General features: G+C 35.8%; 1 protein-coding gene across 1 annotated transcript in view; it reads left to right on the top strand.

Annotated features, from left to right (window-relative positions):
- RB1 (RB transcriptional corepressor 1) overlaps positions 1 to 21,672 on the top strand; it is a 170,176-nt gene that overhangs the window by 29,899 nt on the left and 118,605 nt on the right. Inside the window, exons 3-4 of the mRNA XM_042969199.1 lie at positions 12,036 to 12,151; positions 16,006 to 16,125. Coding sequence (XP_042825133.1) covers positions 12,036 to 12,151; positions 16,006 to 16,125 — 236 coding nt within the window. The remainder of the gene's footprint in view (positions 1 to 12,035; positions 12,152 to 16,005; positions 16,126 to 21,672) is intronic.

Below are 21,672 nucleotides of genomic sequence, written 5' to 3'. Positions count from 1 at the left end.
CTGATTTTTGTTTATTGTCTTTCCCCTCCCTTTAAAATTTCAGCTCCAGGACACAAGAATGTTTATTTTGTTACTGATGTATTCTGAGCAGTTAAAATAGTACTTGGTGCTTAGTAGGCTTTTAATAAATAACTATTGAATTAATTTAATGAATAAGAGAATAATGTCCCCAAATTACCCTTCCCAAAAATGCTTAAGTTCTTTATCCATATATTTTGGATTTTTTTTCTTGATCTTATTTATAGTTTTTTAAATTTAAAAAAAAAATTCTTTCTAGTACCTTTTGGGATACAGATTATTGAAAACCAGCTATAATGTATTTTCTTTTAATTTTTTAATTTTTTAATTTAATTTAATTTAATTTTATACTTGAGAGAGAGAGAGAGAGCAAGCGAGCAGCAGAGGGGTAGAGAGATGGAGACCTAATCTGAAGCAGGCTCGAACTCATGAGCAGTGAGATCATGAGCAGTGAGATCATGAGCAGTGAGATCATGATTTGAGCCAAATTTGGATGCCCAACTGACTGAGCCACCCAGGCGCCCCAATGTATTTCCTTTTTAAAAAATCTTCCCCCTCATTCTGCACAAACATAGAGCCAAATCTGAATTTTTATCCCCCCTGTTAGAAGTAGATATCAGAAGAATACATCAAACTCTTCCATAGGATTAAAATGACTGTAGAGATTGTCATGGGCTTCCAAGTATGCTAGATTAACAGCAGATGTTGCTTTGAAATAAATAAATGATCTGCCAGTGAATTAATATTTTTCCTTATTTACATGCATTGTAAGGGCACCTGGGTGGCTCATTCAGTTAAGTGACCAACTTTGGCTCAGGTCATGATCTCACGGTAGGTGAGTTCAAGCCCCACATTGGGCTCTGTGCTGACGGTGCAGAGCCTGCTTGGGATTCTGTCTCTCCCCTCTCTTTATGCCCCCACACTGCTTGCTCTCTCTCTCTCTCTCTCAAAATAAATAAATAAACTTTAAAAAATTGTATGCATTGTAATGTTAGAAGCCTGATATACATGATTATTGATGTTATTGGTAGTTATTCCTCTCTGTTTTATATTCAGCTATAAACAGATAATCAAGTTTGTATAAGACCTAGATATTTAGGAGTTTTTAAGTGAATTATTTTATCAAACATTCATAATCCTGTTTGTGTCTTAATTTATCTCTTTTATATGTGCCTTGATTTTCTCATGGTACAAACTATTTTTTAAGGTAAGTTGAATCAGAATCATATTGCACTCAAAACTAAATATTTATTATTAATTTCCCCTCACCTTACCTCTGTTTCAGAAGGTCTCCAAACTTTGTTTATTAAGTCTATTTCTCCTAGTTTTATTCAAGACCTAAAAGCTGGCAGTCATTGTTTTTTTATCAACATAAAGGTAAATTGTGTTACCATGCTGCATTGAATTCTAACAGAAGCGATAAATGCCCATTCTAACAAGTGCCCTCCTCACAAGGACATTGTGTAACTAGATGGCTGTTTAATAATTGAAGCTTTATGGGAAGTGAACATATGGGTTTTCCTAAAGTTTTTTTAAAATATAGGAAAATTTGCCAAAGATTATCATTTTATGACTTGGAACCCTAGAAACTCCCAGACCACAGAATGCTTTGACAATTACTGATCTCTTTCAGTTCCTTTCCTACTTGGGATTTTTATTCTAATGCCAGCTCATTTATTCATTATTGAAGTTTTTCTTTTTTCAAGTAGTATATGCTATATTGGTAGAAGGAGTTGGCATTCAAACTTTGGAAGATACCTTTTATCCATATAATTGAATCTGAGTTGTAGGAATTGATCTGTCTCTTCAATGTTTTTCTACCTTGTTTCTAAGAGTAGTAGATAACAGTTTGATAGAAAAGCCAGACTTTTACAGAAAAGCCAATTAATGAATGGTTGTTTGAGCTTGGTGGCAGCTTTTTCTTCTATATGATTATATCTTCTGGGGTAGATCATCTTTGGGCCTTTGACTCAATAAACTAAGCAGAGAGCTGGACCAGAAACTAAGTTCCAGGTCAGTTGTGTGTCACCTATTTAGAAAATGAGGCCTGTAATATCATTTCTTTGTGTAAGTTACTTTTTTTAAATGTTTAATTTATTTTATTTTTTGAGAGAGCAAGCTGGGGAGGAGCAGAGAGAGAGAGGGAGAGAGAAATCCCAAGCAGGCTCCATGCTGTCAGTTCAGAGCCCGACGCGGGGCTCGAACTGACAGTGAGATCATGACCTGATCTGAAACCAAGAGTCAGATGCTTAACCAACAGAGCCACTCTTGTGTCCCTGTGAGTTACTCTTGTTCATACTCACTAGTTGTTATCAATGTGAATGAGAGTTGAAGAAACTATAGTAGAACCAATCATTGTACCTTACATTTTGTACTGGTGATTGAAGTGTTGCTTGTTTTTCTGAGCATACTAAGGGAAAAAAAAGATAAAGACAAAAAAGCTATTCTATCCTATATGGGGTATGGCTATTACTACTGCTTTTTTTTTTTTTTAATACACATTTAATACCAAGTTATTGTGAATACTGTATTAGGCTCTTGGGTGGTACAGTAATTAATTAGGTATAACTCTTTTGCCTTCCAAATGCTTATGGACTAGTTGAAATACGGACAAATAAAAACAAGTAAATCACAGTTCTATTAAGTGCTTGGGTAGTGCTATCCACTGAGTTCTGTGGAAGTTCTTAATGGAGGGAACCCCGTCTCTTGGGCAGTGGGCCAGGCAAATCTGAACTTGCTAGGTACTTACTTTTCCTGGAGTAGAGTCAATTCTCTCTCACAAGGGCATTGTGTAACTGGATGGCTGATTCAGCTGTGTGTTGTATCAAAAATGTGATTGAGTGCAAGTAAGGTTAGCTTTTATATTCATCTTCTTGGCTGTGTCACTCTTAATTTCTGCTTCTTCTGAGCACATTGAAGAATTGTCCTTAATGCTGACTGCTGTCAGCCAGTATTACACAAGTGAGGGAGGTGGGATTTTCTGGCATATTAGTCTGTTATCCCTTTGGTTCCTACATACAGTCTTGGTGAGGAAGAAATCCAAGAGTAGAAGATAAAGACAGCTCTTACCCCCTCTATTCCTCTAATATACTCCTGTAATACATTCCTGTAATACATTTAATTTGTAACCTTGTTGCTAGTCACTCATTTCAGTCCTGTGAATCAAGTGTAAGGATGTGTCTGTCCTTTTGACCCAGAGTTAAAAAGCATGTTTTTAATGGCTTTTTTTCAGTTTTTTAACTATGAAATTTATTGTCAAATTGGTTTCCATACAACACCCAGTGCTTATCCCCAACAGGTGCCCTCTTCAGTGCCCATCACCCACCCCTCCCTCCCACCCCCCATCAACCCTCAGTTTATTCTCAGTTTTTAAGAGTCTCTTATGGTTTGGCTGTCTCCCTCTCTACCTTTTTTTTTTTTTTCCTTCTCTGTGGTCTTCTGTTAAGTTTTTCAGGCTTATTTTCATCTTGGTTGTGGCTAATATTTTAAAAAGTGAAAATTAGAGATAATAGTATTTTTAAGTTTTAAAATTGAATTTAAATTCATGTTAGTTAAGTTGTGACAGCATGAATAGTAATTTTCTAATGCATCCAAGATGATTTCTTTTACCACTTGGTGGAGCTCTTTTGTAAGTTAGTGCATTTTAAAGCAGCAAGTTGAAGTCATCAATTGGGGGCTATCATTTGGGTGGTTCAAGTGAACTAAATGCTACTAATAGGTAGCCTCTTCAAGTGTTGATTGTAGATTTTAATTTAAACTATAATGTGTAATTAAAGTTTTAATATCTTAATGGTTTCTCAATATTCCTAATTTTTCTCTTTCCTGCTTTGTATAAATTTAGCACTTTCTTGCTGACTAAATTTTCTTACTGACTAAATAAAAAGCTCATAAGCTTTTTATCTTGATGAGGTCCCAGTAGTTCATTTTTGCTTTTATTTCCCTTGCTTTTGGAGAACTGTCGACTAAAAAGTTATTGCAGCTGAGGTCAGAGAGGTTGTTGTCTGTTTTCTCCTCTAGGGTTTTGATGGTTTCTTGTCTCACATTCAGGTCCTTCATCCATTTTGAGTTTATTTTTGTGTATAGTGTAAGGAAGTAGTCCAGTTTCATTCTTTTACATGTTGCTGTCCAGTTCTCCCAGTACCAATTGCTAAAGAGACGGTCTTTTTTCCATTGGATATTCTTTCTTTGTCAAAAATTAGTTGGCCATACATTTGTGGTCCAGTTCTGGGTTCTCTATTCCCTTGGTCTGTGTGTCTGTGTTTGTACCAATACCGTACTGTCTTGATGAGTACAGCTTTGTAGTAGAGGCTAAAGTCTGGGATTGTCATGCCTCCCACTTTGTTTCTCTTTTTCAACATTACTTTGAAATGTTGGGGTTTGGCTTTTTGGCTGTTTGGGGTCTTTTGTGGCTCCATATAGATTTTAGGATTGTTTGTTCTAGCTCTGAGAAGAATGTTGGTGCAATTTTGATTGAGATTGCGATGAATGAATAGATTGCTTTGGGTAGTATTGACATTTTAACAATATTTATTCTTCCAATCCATGAGCCTGGAATGTTTTTCATTTCTTTGTGTCGTTTTCAATTTCTTTCATAAGTTTTCTATAGTTTCAAGCATGTAGATCTTTTACATCTTTAGTTAGGTTTATTCCTAGGTATTTTATGGTGCTTGGTGCAGTTGTAAATGGGATCAATTTCTTGATTTTTTTTTTTTTTTTATTCTGTTGCTTCATTATTGGTGCATAGAAATGCAACCGATTTCTGTACATTGATTTTTGTATCCTGCGACTTTGCTAATAGATTCATGTTTCCATTCCACCAGTTTTTTGGTGGAGTCTTTCAGGTTTTCCATGTATAGTATCATGTCATCTGCAAATAGTGAAAGTTTTACTTCTTTGCAAATTTGGATGCCTTTTGTTTCATTTTGTTTTCTGATTGTTGAGGCTAGGACTTCCAATACTGTGTTAAACAACAGTGGTGAGAGTGGACATCCCTGTAGTGTTCCTGATCTCAGGGGGGAAAGCTCTCAATTTTTCTCCATTGCGGATGATATTAGCTGTGGGCTTTTCATATAGAGCTTTTATGATGTTAAGTTATGTTCCTTCTATCCCAACTTTCTTGAGGGTTTTTATTAAGAAAGGATGCTGTATTTTTTAAGATGTTTTTTCTGCATCTATTGACAGGATCATATGGCTTTTATCCTTTTTTCTTTTTTTTTTTAACTTTTTTTTTCCAACTTTTTTTTTTTATTTTTATTTTTGGGACAGAGAGAGACAGAGCATGAACGGGGGAGGGGCAGAGAGAGAGGGAGACACAGAATCGGAAACAGGCTCCAGGCTCCGAGCCATCAGCCCAGAGCCCGACGCAGGGCTCGAACTCACGGACCGCGAGATCGTGACCTGGCTGAAGTCGGACGCTCAACCGACTGCACCACCCAGGCGCCCCTTTTATCCTTTTTTCTATTAATGTGATGTATCACATTGGTTGATTTGTGAATATTGAATCAGCCCTGCAGCTCAGGAATGAATCCCACTTGATCATGGAGAATAATTCTTATATTCTCCAATAATATACTGTTGAATTTGATTTGCTGGTATCTTGTTAATAATTTTTGTATCCAGGTTCAGCCTGTAATTCTCCTTTTTAGTGGGGTCTCTGATTTGGGAATCAAGGTAATGCTGGCTTCATAGAATGAGTCTGGAAGCTTTCTGTTTCTATTTTATGGAACAGCTTGAGAAGAATAGGTATTAACTGGGCTTTAAATGTCTGGTAGAATTCCCCTGGGAAGCCATCTGGTCCAGGACTCTTACTTGTTGGGAGATTTTTGATAACTGATTCAATTTCTTTGCTGGTATGGGTCTGTTCAAATTTTCTATTTCTTTCTGTTTGACTTTTGGTAGTGTGTGGGTGTCTAGGAATTTATCCATTTCTTCCAGGTTGTCCAGTTTATTGGCATATAATTTTTCATAGTATTGTCTCCTAACTGTATTTCTGTGATGTTGGTTGTGATTTCTCCTCTTTCATTCGTGGTTTTATCTATTTGGGTTCTCTCAGTTTTTGAGAAGTCTGGCTAGGGGTTTATTAATATTGTTTATTCTTTCAAAATATCAGTTCTTAGATTCATTGATGAGTTTTTTTTTTAGAATTCTGTATTGTTTATTTCTGCTCTAATCTTTATTATTTATCTTCTGCTCATTTTGGGGATTCTTTGCTGCTATGTTTCTAGTTCTTTTAGGTGTGAGGTTAGGTTTTGTATTCAGCATTTTTCTTGTTTTTGAGATAGGCCTGGATTGCAATGTATTTTCCTCTTAGGACTGTTTTTGCTGCATCCCAAAGGGTTTGGACTGTTGTGTTTTCATTTTCATTTGCTTCCATTTGTTTTTTAATTTCTTCTTTAATTGCCTGGTTGACTTGTTCATTCTTTAGTAGGATGTTCTTTAACCTCCATGCATTTGGAGGCTTTCCAAATTCTTTCTTGTGGTTGATTTCAAGATTCATAGCATTGTGATCTGAAAATATGCATGGTATGATCTCAATTCTTTTATTTATTGAGGGCTGTTTTGTGACTCAGTATGTGATCTATCTTGGAGAATGTTCCGTGTGCACTTGAGAAGAATGTGTATTTTGCTGCTTTTGGATGAGAAGTTCTGAATGTATCTGTCAAGTCCATCTGGTCCAGTGTATCATTCAAGCCCATTGTTTCTTTATTGATTTTCTGCCTATATGATCTGTCCATTGTTATAAGTGGAGTTTTAAAGTCCCTTGCAAATACCGCATTCTTATCAATAAGATTGCTTATGTTTGTGATAGATTTATGTATTTGGGTTCTCTCAAGTTGGGGACATAAACATTTATAATTGTTAGCTCTTCTTGATGGATAGTCCCTGTAATTATGATATAATGCCCTTCTTCATCTCTTGTTACAGCCTTTAGTTTAAAACCTAGTTTGTCTGATATAAGTATGGCTACTCCAGCTTTTCTTTTGACTTCCAGTAGCATGATAGATGGTTCTCCATCCCCTCACTTTCAATCTGAAGGTGTCCTCATGTCTAAAGTGAGTCTCTTGTAGATAGCATATAGATGCATCGTAGTTTTTTACCCATTCTGATACCTGTGTCTTTTGATTGGGGCATTTAGTCCATTTACAGTTAGAGTTATTATTGAAAGATGCAAATTTAATGTCATTGTGCTATCTGTAGGTTTTATGCTTGTAGTGATAGCTCTGGTCCTTTGTAGTCTTTACAGCATTCCACTCACATAGTCCCCCTTAGCATGTCTTGCACAGCTGGTTTAGTGGTCATGAACTCCTTCAGTTTTTGTTTGTCTGGGAAAGCCTTTATCTCTCCTTCTATTCTGAATGACCGCCTTGCCAGATAAATGATTCTTGGCTGCATATTTTTCCTATTTATCACATTGAATATTTCCTGCCCCTCCCATCTTGCATGTCAGGTTTCAGTGGACAGGTCTGCTAGTACCCTAATGTGTCTACCCTTGTAGGTTAAGGCCTGTTTGTCCCTAGCTGCTTTCAGAATTCTCTCTTTATCTTTGTATTTTGCCAGTTTCACTCTGATATGCCATGGTGAAGACCTATTCTTGTTGAATCTGAAGGGAGTTTTCTGTGCCTCCTGGATTTGGATGTCTGCTTCCTTCCTCAGATTAGGGAAGTTCTCAGTTACAATTTGTTCAAGTAAACCTTCTGCCCCTTTCTCTTTCTCTTCTTCTGGAACTCGTATGATATGGATATTAGTACATTTCATTGAAGCACTTAGTTTTCTAATTCTCCCCTCATAGTCTGGTATTTTCTTATCTTTTTCTTGGCTTCATCACTTTCCATAATTTTATCTTCTATTTCACTTATTCTCCCCTCTGCTTCCTCTGTCCTTGCTGTCACTGCATCTACTTTATTGTGCACCTCATATATACCATTTCTTAATTTGTTGTGACTATTTCTTAGTTCCTTGATCTCTGCAGCAATAGATTCTCTGCTGTCTTACTGGCTTTTTCAAGCCCAGCTATTAATCTTATGACTATCATTCCAAATTCTTTATCAGATATATTGTTTATATCTGTTTTGAGAAATTCTCTGTCATTTCTTCCTGAAATTTCTTTTGAGGGAATTCTTCCATTTCATCATTTTAGCTAGTTTTCTGCCCTTTAAGTGTTTTAATAGCTTGTTAAGGGTCCTTCACCTACGAGCACTACTATATTAAAAAGGGGTCATACACTGTCCAGGGCCTGGTCATTCAGGATGTGTTTTTGGAGTGTGTTGTGTGCTCTCTGTTATTGTGACTCTGGTTGCTCTATCTCCCTACTTGTAATGGTGGTTTGGACCTTCCACCAGGTATACTTTGATTTGTTCTTTGAAATAACCCTGGAAAAAATTTTAAAAGGCATGGTGGTAGAAGAAGCCTTATCCCATACAAAGAAATGACAGGGGTGTGGTATAAAGAAAAGAAAAAAAAAATGACCAGGCAGAGAATCAGAGAAACTATATGGCTTACTACAGAGAGAGAAAGGGGAAAATAAGGAAAAAAGAGATACAGAAGAGATATGAAAAGACTAGATTAAAAACGTCTGCTTAAACCAATAACCAGAATAGAAAAGGGAAGAAATAAGAGGAAGAAAAGAAAGAAAAAATTGACCATGAATCCAATCAGAAAATGCAACACTGCTGGACCAATATCTGATGGTTCCTTGAAACCAGTGGCTGTGCTGGTCTGGAGGAGGGGCTGTCTGGTTCGGTCAGTGTCAGTCTTGCTTAGGTAGATAGCAGTTACCAGATACAAAGGGGGAGGGGCGTGGCTTGGTGTAGGTGGGTCCTGCCTCCACTCTGGGCCTGCTGTTTTGTTCCCTGAAGCCCAACCTTGTTGGTGATGGGGATAAAAATGGCGACAACCCAGTCTCTACTCCCTGGATGGGCTATCCCATACCACTCTCTTCAGGCTGTCCTCACAGTGCTGCCTGGGCATGAGCAGGTGGTTTGTCTTGCTCCACAGTCTTCTGTGCCTTCCAGGCACTTGGCTGGGATTCAAACCCCAATGTCCTAAAGGATCCCACTCTGCCCGCCCCCATTCCAGGGTAGTGCCACTCTACCCTGCCAACAAAGGTCCTCTGGCTGGCAGGTCTTTTGTCCTTGGAGTGGCTATATACTTCTTCCCACAACACCCAAGGGAGGGGACTGCTGTCTTTGTGCCTCTGAGCTTGCTCCTGAGCCTGGGGTGGCTCCCCTTCTCCACCAGGTGCATGTACAAGGCAGCAGGCCCCGGTCTGGAGAAAGTCCTGTAACCCTGGATTGTCACTTCTAAGGCTGTTTGCAAGTTAGACATTGGTTCTTTCTGTTTTTTCCATTCCCTGGACTATGGTCCAGAGAGGTTTTTCTCTTGTCCAAACATAATCCTACGCTTCCACAGCCTCTCTGTCTCTTCCTTTTGTCTCTCCACAGAAGGAGATCCTTCTCTTCTGTGCCTATGCCTCCTGTTTTATCTCTCCCAGTTCATAATCACCCACTTATAGCTTGCCAAGTTGTATCTGTTGGCCCCTGGAGATGTTTCTGTCACTCTGTAGCCTAGATTCCTGGAATTCCAAATCTTCTGGCCTCAATACTCCTGTGTTTGAGGGGCGGGGGACCTTCACATCCCCCTGCTTCTCTGCCATGTTGACTCTGTCTCCTAAGTTGTTTTTTTTTTAATTTTTTAAATGTTTACTTATTATTTTGAGAGAGAGAGAGAGTGAGCACAAGTGGGGGAAAGGGCAGAGAGAGAGGGAGGGAGACACAGAATCTGAAGCAGGCTCCAGGCTCTGAGCTGACAACAGAGAGCCTGACACGGGGCTTAAACCCACTGACTGTGAGATCCTGACCTGAGCCAAAGTTGGATGCTTAACTGACTGAGCCACCCAGGCGCCCCAATAAATCTTGATAAATGCACTCAACCATGTAATTACCACCATCAATTAAAGTATAGAAATTTTTGGTCCAGAAAGTTTTCTCCTTTCCTTTGTTGTCTAACCCCTCCACTCCTGTCCCAAGGCAGCCACTGATGTACTTTTTGCCATTAAAAATTAATTTTGCCTTTTCTAGAGTTTTGTAGGAAAGGAAGAACAGTATATAGGATTTACCCTTTTTTCTCTGGCTTCTTTTTTTCATGTGATAATTTTGAGGTTTATGTTGTGTTTATTAGTACTTTTCCTTTTTTATTAAAAACATTTTTTTATGTTTTATTTATTTTTGAGAGAGAGATTGAGAGACAGAGCATGCATGGAGGAGGGACAGAGAGAGAGGGAAACACAGAAACTGAAACATGCTCCAGGCTCTGAGCTGTCAGCACAGAGCCCAACGCGGGGCTCAAACCTACGAACTGTGAAATCTTGACCTGAGCCAAAGTCGGATGCTTAACTGACTGAGCCACCCGGGCGCCCCAGTACTTTTCCTTTTTATTGCTGAATAACATTCCATTGTATGGTTGTACCACAGTTTATCTGTTCACCAGTTTTTGGATATTGGGACATTTTCTAGTTTTTGGTTTTTATAATTGAAGCTGTTATTAACATTTATGTACAAAGTTTCCATTTCTCTTGGGTATAAATACCTGGGAGTGGTATTGATAAGTGTTATGGAAAGTATATACTTAACTTTATAAGAGCTTGCCAAACTTGTTTTTCAAAATGGTTGTACCATTTTACATGATCACCAGCAGTATTTGAGTATTCCTTGCTCTACATTCTTACCAACCATTTGTCATCTCAACCATATCGTCAGTCTTTTTAATTTAACCATTCTAGTGGGTGTATAGTTGTAAGTTTTAAGATATTTGTATAGAAATGCAACAGATTGCTGCATATTGTGGAATTTAAGAAACAAACAGCAAAGAAAAGAAAAGACACATGAAGAAATAGACTCTTAACTATAGAGAACAAACTGATCGTTACCAGAAGGGAGGTGAGGGGATGGGTTAAAAAGGTGATGGAGATTAAGGAGTGTACTTGTCTTGATGAGCATTGGGTGATATATGGAATTGTTGAATCCCTGTATTGTACACATGAAACTAATATACCACTGTATGTTAACTATACTGTAATTAAAGCAAAACTTAAAATATTTGTTTTCCATGTAGCTAAAATTAAGGAAAAGTTTAGAGTTAGATAATATGTTTTTATTATTAAAATTTGATAATCCAGAACAATTCTTTTCCTAAAGTTTATATGTAACTGAGATTTCAAAACAATGTAAAATTTCATCATAAACTTTTCAGCTCTGTTGTAACCTTCGATTGAGAGTAAGCAAATTGTTCCAGTTGTGTAATAGAATATCAGCTAATTTGGTATTTCTTTTGTTTGCAATCTAATGTAATCAAGTTTTACCTATAAAACTTACATATTTAGAAAGAGATACATATTTTTAAGGGAAAAAGTATTCTAATGATAATCATAGCCATCACTCATCAGGTACTAATTATATGCCAGGCATTATTCTAAGGGCTTTAGATGTATACTCTCACTTAATTCTTACCAAGTGAGATATGTATTATTATTTCCATTTTACAAAGGAGGCAATTATGGCACTGAGAGATATGAATTTCATGAGGTTACAAAATACTTGAGTCAGTAGATTGGTAAAAAAAAATTAAGTGTATCAGAGCAAAATGAAGATATTCAAGAAAGTAGGCTTCTTTTTAAAAAAAACAAACAAACAATTGTTATGAACTCAAATCTTTTAAGTTGGCTCTGATGACATTGGATTATTGAAAAATGAAAATATTTGCTTTAGAGAAATGACCCCTCAATTTTTCACAGTAAGTTATAATTTAACTTTTTGATCTTTCTAGTATTTTTTGCTTTATAATATAAAATTAAAGATTTTTTATTAGTGTGGAATTAAATACTCTCAACTATATGCCATCATAAGAATTTAAAAGCAAGTTAAATTGAGTAAGAAAAAAAGTCATCATATAATTTTAGTATAGTATCCAGTGTGTGAATAATTAATGAAATATTTGAATTTTTTTTTTTTTTTTGTACCCAGGAAGGTTATAGTCAAAGGAAAAAGGAACTGTGGGGAATCTGTATCTTTATTGCAGCAGTTGACCTAGATGAGATGCCATTCACCTTTACTGAGCTACAGAAAAACATAGAAACCAGGTAAAATTTCTTACATCAATATAGGCCTCTGCCATTAAAGAAAAGTATTTCTGAACTTTCCTCTTAACAGACTTTAGAGAACTAGTGAGAAATGTTGAAATTAAATAAAACTTTTAAAGGACTTAGGTCAACTAGTGAACTTTCTCTCATGAAGCCTTGATGAATGTATATTTATGTTGCACTTTCTCAAGAATATTGCAGTTTGTGTCCTGGGAAATTTTTCATCATGTTCTAACTCTCTAGAACTTTCCTAGTTGTAGCTCTTGATGAATTGGACAAAAAGAACAAGGGTTTGTAATGTAGACTTATTAGATTAAAACTTACAAAAGTACTGTAAGTCTATCTTAAAGGAATTTAACTAAGATTTATTAACGTTTAAGATTGCTTAATGTAATATATGCATAATTATATGCTTTTTGAGACTGGAAATTTAGCTGAGTGTCCATAGTTGCTCTATGAATTAATGTTTGTTGTTAAGTTTATAAGCCTTATAAGAAGCATTTACTAATTTGTTTCTAGTAACTTCTGAACTGTATCCTGAGCAGATAGTTTGTTTGACTTCCAGTCATTTCATTTGCAGTGTATTTACAAAATGTAACAGTAAATAATGTTACCAGAAAGGTAGTAGTATATGTTTTTTCTTGGATAAAACCATCTAGAATTAAACATAATTGGTGTTTTATTTAAATGAGATAAATTGCTGTGTTGTTCAGTAACTCTTTTTCTTACTGCCTCCAAATAAAATGTGGAAACAAAGACCTTGTATATTTTTTATTATTTTTTATGAATATAATTTATTGTCAAATTGGCTTACATATAACACCCAGTGCTCATCCCAACAAGTACCCTCCTCAATGCCCATCACCCATTTTCCCCTTGCCCTCACCCTCAGTTTGTTTTCTGTATTTGAGTCTCTTGTGGTTTGCCTCCCTCCCTCTCTGTTTTTTTCCCCTTCCCTTCCCCCATGGACTTCTGTTAAGTTTCTCAAGATCACATGAGTGAAAACCTATCATATCTGTCCTTCTCTGAATGACTTATTTCACTCAGCATAATACTGTATGTTCATATTTAACCTGGTGAATTAGAATTGGTTTACTGCTCAGATTTCAGTTTAACTTGATTAATAAAATCACTAAATCAAAATATTTTTATATAACTGAGAAATAATCTAAATATATAAGTAAATTTCTACATTCATTTGTATATTTACATGGTAGATGTTTCATCTACCTAGACGATTCATCTGTCCTAGAGGATTGAAAAGAATATGGATGCTTTGGTTGAGACAGAGCAGGTTTTAATCTGGTCTCTGTTGTTTTACAAGCTGTATGACTTGGAGCAGATTGCTTAGCTTTATTAAGTCTCAGTTTCCTCATCTGTAAAGTGAAAATTATTAGCTACTTTATATGAGAATTAAATAGCTTACAGCAAATAGAGAAGTAAGCAGTTTATAGAATCAGCATTCATGACTCAACTTGACCATAGGTACTGTTGAGGTCTTGAGTTCTTTCCTTCTACAGACCACCCCTCCATGCCCTTCCCCTACAAAAAAAAGAAAGAAAACTGGAACAACTGTTAGGCACTCTGATACTGTGCTAGGTTCTAATGATATGGAGGTGAGAAATAGTCTGTGACCTCAAGAAACTCAGTCCACTGGGAAAGATAAACAGATGGCTGCAATTCAGTGTTACATAGCTATTTATAGACTACTAAATAAATATGAAAGAGAAAAGTGAATACATCTTTTATTTCTAACATGAAAGAATTTTCCTGGCAAATGTTTTCCTATACTTTTTTCCTGAGTATTCATAAGCAGCACTGTTTTATAATTGGGCATGTCATAACTAATCTCCCTAAAATAAATGTAGTAATGACTTGTTATAACTTTTTCTTAGGGCATCTCTCTGTTGTAATAACTACCCAGTAATGTTATCTAGACCACTGCTTCTTAAATGTGCTTTGGTAAAGGGCTTTTTTCCTCAGTATATCATGGACTGACATTTAAAAATATATAATGTCAATTGATTACCGAAAAAAAATGAAATGAAAAACTTATAGTAATATTTTTTATTTTTATATTTTATATTTTTATTTTTATTATATTTAGCAGGCATAAAATTAAATTGTGAAAGTTTTTATATGCTTACCCTCAATTTCTGTACTTATTTTAATTGTGGACGGATAACAAACCAGTACCAATTCATGGAGCACTGCTCTAGAGTATGTAGTTACTTACAGATCCGTGTGTCTTAATTATGGCTTTTTATACCTGCTTTTCCTCCCTCTAGCCTTTCCTCTTCTCTTTCCTTCACAGAAAGGCTACAGAAGGAATACTCAATTAAGTTACCCCTAGTAACAATTCAGTTTCCACGGTCCTCCATAGATATTGCCATATATCTCATAAAAACTGGAATTTTCATGGAGAATGGTTCATGAATAAATGCTGTTCTGAGGTTGATTTCTTTTTCTCTGGAGGTACCTACACATTTACTCCATTCCCTTTTCTGAGCAGCATCATGATCATTTACTCCACATTATTTCTGCTTCTTTGTTTGCTGTTCCACATAGCTTGTTGTGGCTGCCCCAGTCCCTTCTATATCCTGAGGATTTTAATAACCTTCTTTTGGGTTTTTTGCCCTCTGTTGATTAGCTGAAGCTTTTATTTTTACAGTTCTCAAGATAAGTGTCTGAGGGGTCCAGTCCATTTTTGGAATGAAACCTGTAATTCATTAGTTGCCAGACAGCCTTTGGGTGGGTCTGGTGACTACCCTTTAGTTCATTTAGCTGCTTTGGTATAATTCCTTAGACAATCTTGATTAGAAATGAGTGTGTGAGGTGCAGTTGATGATTGCTGTCTTTAGTGCCCTGTTTCTCATTGGTGAAAAACGTGTTAATATTTCACATAGATTAATTTTTTATAGAAAACAATAAAGAATGATTTAAAGAGATTATTTAAACAACTTAAAAATTTTATTCAGTTTTTATTTTCCCTTCCCCAACAATTCAGTCCTAAAACCACTGGGGGGGGGTGCAGTGAAGAAAGTAGGTATGTGCATCTGTGATAGGGTAGAGCCACGGGGTCCAAGAAGGATGTTAGAGTCCAAATGAGATAAGGAAGGCATTCACATGGCTGTGGTTGGGGGTGGGGATTATGATCTGGACTGCTTGGTGTGCAGTGTCAGAGACCAAGCAGGGTGTGTAGTAAGCCAGTGTAGAGAGTCATGGCACATGTGAGGTGAGGGCAGTTACGGGAGGGGAGTCCTCAGTCTCCTAGGGTGAGGAAGATGTCCATGTAGAGGGGTGAGGGCAGTCTAGAATGGGGAGTCAGTCTAAGCAGGAGAGGAGAGTGCCCATATGGGAGAGGGGATAGCTTTGGAGATGGAAGGTAGTTACATACAGGGGGGGTTGACTAAATGAATAAATAAAGATAAGTAGATCCTAGGTTTCTCACTGTGAAAGAAGAGGTATAAATATGGAAATGGAAACACTGGAATGAACCATGTGTTCAAAAAACCATGTTTTTTGTTGGAATTAGATAAATAGATGTGAACTTATGATTTTCAAAGCATATGGGTAGGTATGGAAATAAATATGTATGTATATGCCTGTCATAACCCTTGTTTTTGTATAAATAAATGTAGGCATAGGTATACAGATACAGGGGTGTAAGTTGAAGCTAGTTGATTTTTACTCTTCAAAGTCTAGTAAAATGTAAAAAGTAATTCCTTCTAAAGAATATAATAGTGATTTGGTGTAGAGCTAATAAACTTTTTAATTGAAATGTCTCTGCTTTGAAAATGAAATAAAACATTTTTTCAGTTACAGATTCACTTTTTTCTGTTATTTTCTTTTAGTGTCTACAAATTCTTTGATTTACTAAAAGAAGTTGATACGAGTACCAAAGTTGATAATGCTATGTCAAGACTGTTGAAGAAGTATAAGGTATTGTGTGCACTCTACAGCAAATTGGAAAGGTAAGTAGAAATATTATTAGGATTACCTCCATTTTTCATGTTACTGTTCATGATTAGGTTCCGTCTGGGAACTCTGTTTAGTAATATTGTTGGATATTACCCCTTAGATTTGTCCCCTTTGCTATTAGTTTTTTTTTTTTTTTTTTTTTTTTGGTTCTTATTAGCTTTCTCTTTTATCCAGTTATACACAATTCTGAATGTTTCCTCCAAAATTGTTATATGGTCCTTTCATATTTCTCATTTGCTTTAACGAACTTTAAGCTTAGTTCCCACTTTAGCCTTCTCTGCCAGAAGAAGACTTCTAGTTCTCAATGGAAGAGTGACCTTAACATTTAAACTTCTTCCTAATGGTGTTATTTCGTTTAGAAAGAGAAAGCATGCAGTAGGTGTACCTGACGTATACTACCAAGCTATGATTTGTATTCTCAGTGGTGGTTTAGAAGACTTTTCATTACTATTCAATGGGGAGAAAGATAAAATTCAGATAAATGTGGGTTGAGTTTTTAATACACTCTTCATGTAGGTCCCCACTGCCACTGGATACAATGCCAAATCTGGCATGTGCCTGTTGCTGTGTCCACTTGGGGGCTCATTTCACTTGGGTAAAAAATATGAAAGTTAATATTTTAGGTAAATAAAAAGTTGTAAAGGAAGTTGTATTCTACTTTGGGCTCCAACACGTATTGTGTGATCTTGGACAAGCTAGTTACCTAACTTTAGTGCTTAGTTTTCTAGTGTGTAAGCTGAATTGATAATGGTGCCTATCCTCTTAGGTTTTTTTAATGTACTAAATGAGGTAATGCAGACAGTGATGACTCCAATGCCTGTAATAAACATAGTAAACTTTACACTGTTTGTTGTTTTTTGGGTTTTTTTTTCCTTAAGTAAGCTCTATACCCAATATGTGGCTTGAACTCATGACCCCAAGAGCAAGAGCCACATGCTCTATTGATGGAGTCAGCCAGATGCCCCTTCACAAATGTTTAAAAAATTTTTAATTGTTTGTTTCTTTTTGAGAGAGATAGCAAGAGAGAGCAAGTGAGCACGAGTGGGGAAGGGGCAGAGAGAGAGGGAGACACAGAATCTGAAGCGGGCTCCATACTCCGAGCTGTCAGCACAGAGCCGATGGAGGGCTCCAACTCACAGACCAAGAGATCGTGACCTGAGCTGAAGTCAGATGCTTAACCGACTGAGCCACCCAAGCACCCTTCCACATAATGTTTTTAAAACAAAAAAATATTTCTCGCCCAATTTGGGAAAATTTATATACTATATCCCCTTTAAAGAGTCACGCTGTACACTGGCAACTCAGGATTCTTAAAAGTCCTATATAATAAAATATGTGGAATCTGTTGAATTCATCATTTCCTAAATTTATTAGACTACTAATATTTGTTTATATGCATTTAACATCAATTAAAACCTCCTGGAAATAGTGTTTTGTAGAATATACTTTAAGAATCTTTAGGCTAGCTATCAGCTTATTTTATTGCAAATAAATTAAGAAACTACAACAAGCATTAACTAAGTGTCTGTTAGTCCTCAGTTATAGGTTAGGTGCTGGGGACATAAAATCTATGACACTATGATCATCAAGAAGCTTATAGTAAATAAATTATATTCTTTAATAAAAATAAGTGCAGTAATGCATGTGATGCTCTCTTTTAAAAGATTATATATGAGAAGTAGAAATTACATAGTGGGCAAAATGTCGTGTATGTTCAAGGGTGAGAAGGGTAATTGCAGGGTACTTTTGATCAAGTAAAAACTATAAAATGCAATATCTGAAAAGGCTTAAGGATAAATTCACCAAGCAAAATGTGTAGGAACTGTGACTGAACTTCCCAGGCAGAGTGATTAGCATGTGTACAAAGGCAAAGCAGTAGCATTATGTACTTTGTTTTGCTGATGGCTGAAAGGTAGGAAGGGTTCAGACTGATAGTGAGCTTGGACTTTGCCTTGCAGGGGATGGAGTCATTGAATGATTTTGATCTGGAATGACAGATCTGGCCTTAACAGATCACTTGGGCCTTTTTTATTAACTAGTTATATAAGTGGATTGTTAGGTTTTTTTCCTATCTTCTTTGTACTTTTTTCTGAAGAGCAATTAGGAAAATTAACTGTGGTATCAAAGCCTGTTCATTTCAGAGCAGACTGTATGTGTGCATATATATATGGCAATATGACGAAAAAGATCTAAGTATGAATATTAATTTAGTCACTGAGTGTGTGAGTTAGGAAAAGTTCCTTAACTTCTCTAAACATCAATTTCGGTCTAAAATATAGCCAGTAATATTTTCCTTACAGGGTAATTGGGAGAATTAAATAAGACGATGTTATCGGTTAGCTCACTTGCCAGCACATATTAAGTGCATAATAAATGGTAGCTTTTAAAGTTAATATTAGCTTTGTTAATGCTATTATAGAGAAATATAATAATGTAAGCCATGAATTTTAAATACTCTAGTAGCTATGTGACAAAAATAAAAAGAAACAAGTGAAATTAATTTTAACATTTCATTTAACTTACATATTTCAAAATATCTCATTTCAACATGTATAATTCACACAAAAATTTTTGCCTAAATGTTCATAGCAACATTATTCATAATAACCAAAGGTAGATTATTTTATTGTTCAGCTATTAAAGGGAATAAAGTGCTTTTAGATACTACAACATGGATGAACCTTGAAAACATTAAGCTAAGTGAAAGAAGCCAGACACAAAAGAGCATATATTCCATTATATGAAGTGTCCAAATGGGCATATCCATAGAAACAGAATGTAAATTAGTGATTGCCAAGGAGTATTGCTAATAGATAGGGGGTTTGTTTGGGGGGTTGGGGGGACGATAGAAATATTCTGGAATTAGATAGTAGTGATGGTTGTAAAACGAAGTGAATACACTAAAATTACTGAATTTATATACTTTAGAATTATAAACTTTATGCTATATGAGTTATATTTTAATAAAACATAAAACCAATATAAAAGTTATTAATGAAATATTTCACATTCTTTTTCTTGTACTAAGTATTTTTTAATACTTTGGTGTATAATTCACATTTACAGCACAACTTCATTTGCACTAGCCACATTGCAGGTGTTCGGTAGCTTGCTGTAAGTGCTTGTGGCTACCATATTAGCACAGACATATGTTGAATGCATTATCTTTTACTGTATGAGAGCATTTTAGTTGGAGTTACATTAAGTTACAGTTTAAAACAATGCTTTGGACATTAAACATCTTTTCTATAATTACAAAAAGTCCTTTTTGTAATTATAAACTACTCTTTATTATAAGGTAGTAATTTTGTCTATATACATTTTTTTATTTACATATTTTTGGTGACTGGCTTCTTTCACTTAGCATGTTTTCATGGATTATCCATGTTGTAGCATGTTTCCCTACTTTGTTACTATTTATTATGGAGCAATATTCCACTGTATGGTTTTATCACATTTTATTTATCAGTTTACAGACATTTGTGTTGTATGTCTTTTAAAGTAGTTGAGAGTATGGAGAAAAGCAAGTGTATATTTATAGAGTTTGTTACATTAATTGTCTTATTAAGCCATTTTTTGTTCTCCTCATTTGTTCCTATGGATTCAGTTTACCATCTAGTGTCATTTGTTTACTCCAACACAGCTTTGATCCCACCCACCTCTTTTGTGCAAATAGATTACATTTCTCTATGTTATAGCCCCCAAAATACAGTTATATACATACCGTGTTATACAGTTGCTTTCACATCAGTTATGAGAAGAAATACGCAGTTATTACCATCTTTTATAGCACAATAATTTCACCTTTTCCAGTGCTCTTTGTTTTTTCATGTGGATATGAATTAGTGTTACTTATTTTCAGCCTGAAGAACTTCTTTTAGTATTTCTTGTGAGAAATATTTAGTATTTAGTATTTCTAATGAGTCTGCTATCAACAAATTCTCTTTTATTATTTGGTAATGTCTCTTTTATTATTTTGACTCTTGACAGTTTTGCTGGATATGATTCTTGGTTAACATTTTTTTTCTTTCAGCACTTTGAATATGTAATCTTACTGCCTTCTGATCTTCATTGTTTCATGAGAAGTCAGCTGTTAATGTTATTGGGTTCCTTTCTACATGCTGTATCATCTTTTTCCTGTTTTTCTCTTTGTCTTTTAACACTTTACTGTCATATATCTGGGTATGGATTCCTTTACATTCATCCTTCTTGGAGTTTATGTGTTTTGGGTATGTAAATTAATGTTTTTTCATCAGATTCAGGAAGTTTTCAGCTATTTCTTTAAATTTTTTTTTTCTGCTCCTATCTCTCCACCCACTTCTGGTACTCCCATTACACATGTATTGGTGTGTTTTTTGGTGTCCCACATTTATATGAACCTCTTCATTTTTCTTCTTCCCCCCCCCCCCCTTTGTTCTTCACACACCATAATCTCTTTTGGTCTGTCTTCAAGTTTAGTGTTTCTTTCTTATGTCAGGTCAGATCTGTTGAGCCTATCTAGTGAATTTTTCATTTTGGTTGTTGTACTTTTCAACTCAAATTTCCATTTGGTTCTTTTAAAATAATATCTCTTTATTGATATTCTCTATTGGATGAGACAATATCAGAATACCTTTCTTTGTTCCTTAAGCATGATTTCTTTTAGTTATCTGGATATATTTATTTACTTATTTTTGGGGGGGATATATTTATAATAGCTCCTTTGAAGTCTTTGTTAAGTCTGACATCTGGGCTCTCTTTAATGCAATTTCTATTGCATGCTTTTTTCTCATGTAGAGTTCATACTTTCCTATTTCTTTGCATATTTTCATTTATTCTTGAAAACTGAACATTTTGATAACACCCTAGTAAGTCTAGGTACTGATTCTCCTATGTTGTGGGGCTTTCTGTTGTCGTTTTGCATTTGTTAGGTGGCCTAGCTGTGTTATTTCAGTGAAGTATGTTAGTCCCACAGTGTCCAGCCTTTGATAATGCCCTTCAGTGTAGCCATTGGACATGTGCACAGTCACTCTGAGGTGACTCATTTTCAAGAGGTTCTCTTTGACAGTCTTTTTCCCCCTGATCTCTCTTGTTAAGTTAACCACTTTGTTGATATACCTTCCATTAATTGGTGAATGATTATTTTGCTGTTTTTGACAATGTCTGGGCCTCAAATTGTTTCACAGTCTGATCTCATTAATTTGGCTCCCTTTTCAGAAATAGTCTTTGAGGTCAGCCTTGAGGCTTGTTCTTTTTGAGCTCTTCTTAGCTCCTTCTTCTCCTGGTTCTCTCCTAAGTGGTCTAGGATTCAGCTTGTTGCTTTCATACAATTGCTAGCCTCCTCTTACATGCTCACCACCAAAATTTCCATTGTTTCAATGGCACCTAGCCTTGAAAGTTCCCACACTGTGTTCCAAATGAAGTTAATTCCTTTGGAGAGAGCTTCAGACCTCTTTTTTTCTGAAGACTTGCCTCTTTCCTGGGCATCACTTTGCCACTGCTGTGAGGTCAGAATGGGAAATGTGCACCTCTTCTCTTAGAACGTCATTTCCACTTTAAGA

This window comes from Panthera tigris, chromosome A1, assembly GCF_018350195.1.
Source record: "Panthera tigris isolate Pti1 chromosome A1, P.tigris_Pti1_mat1.1, whole genome shotgun sequence".
NCBI lineage: Eukaryota > Metazoa > Chordata > Mammalia > Carnivora > Felidae > Panthera > Panthera tigris.
This window is presented reverse-complemented; position numbering and strand designations above follow the sequence as displayed.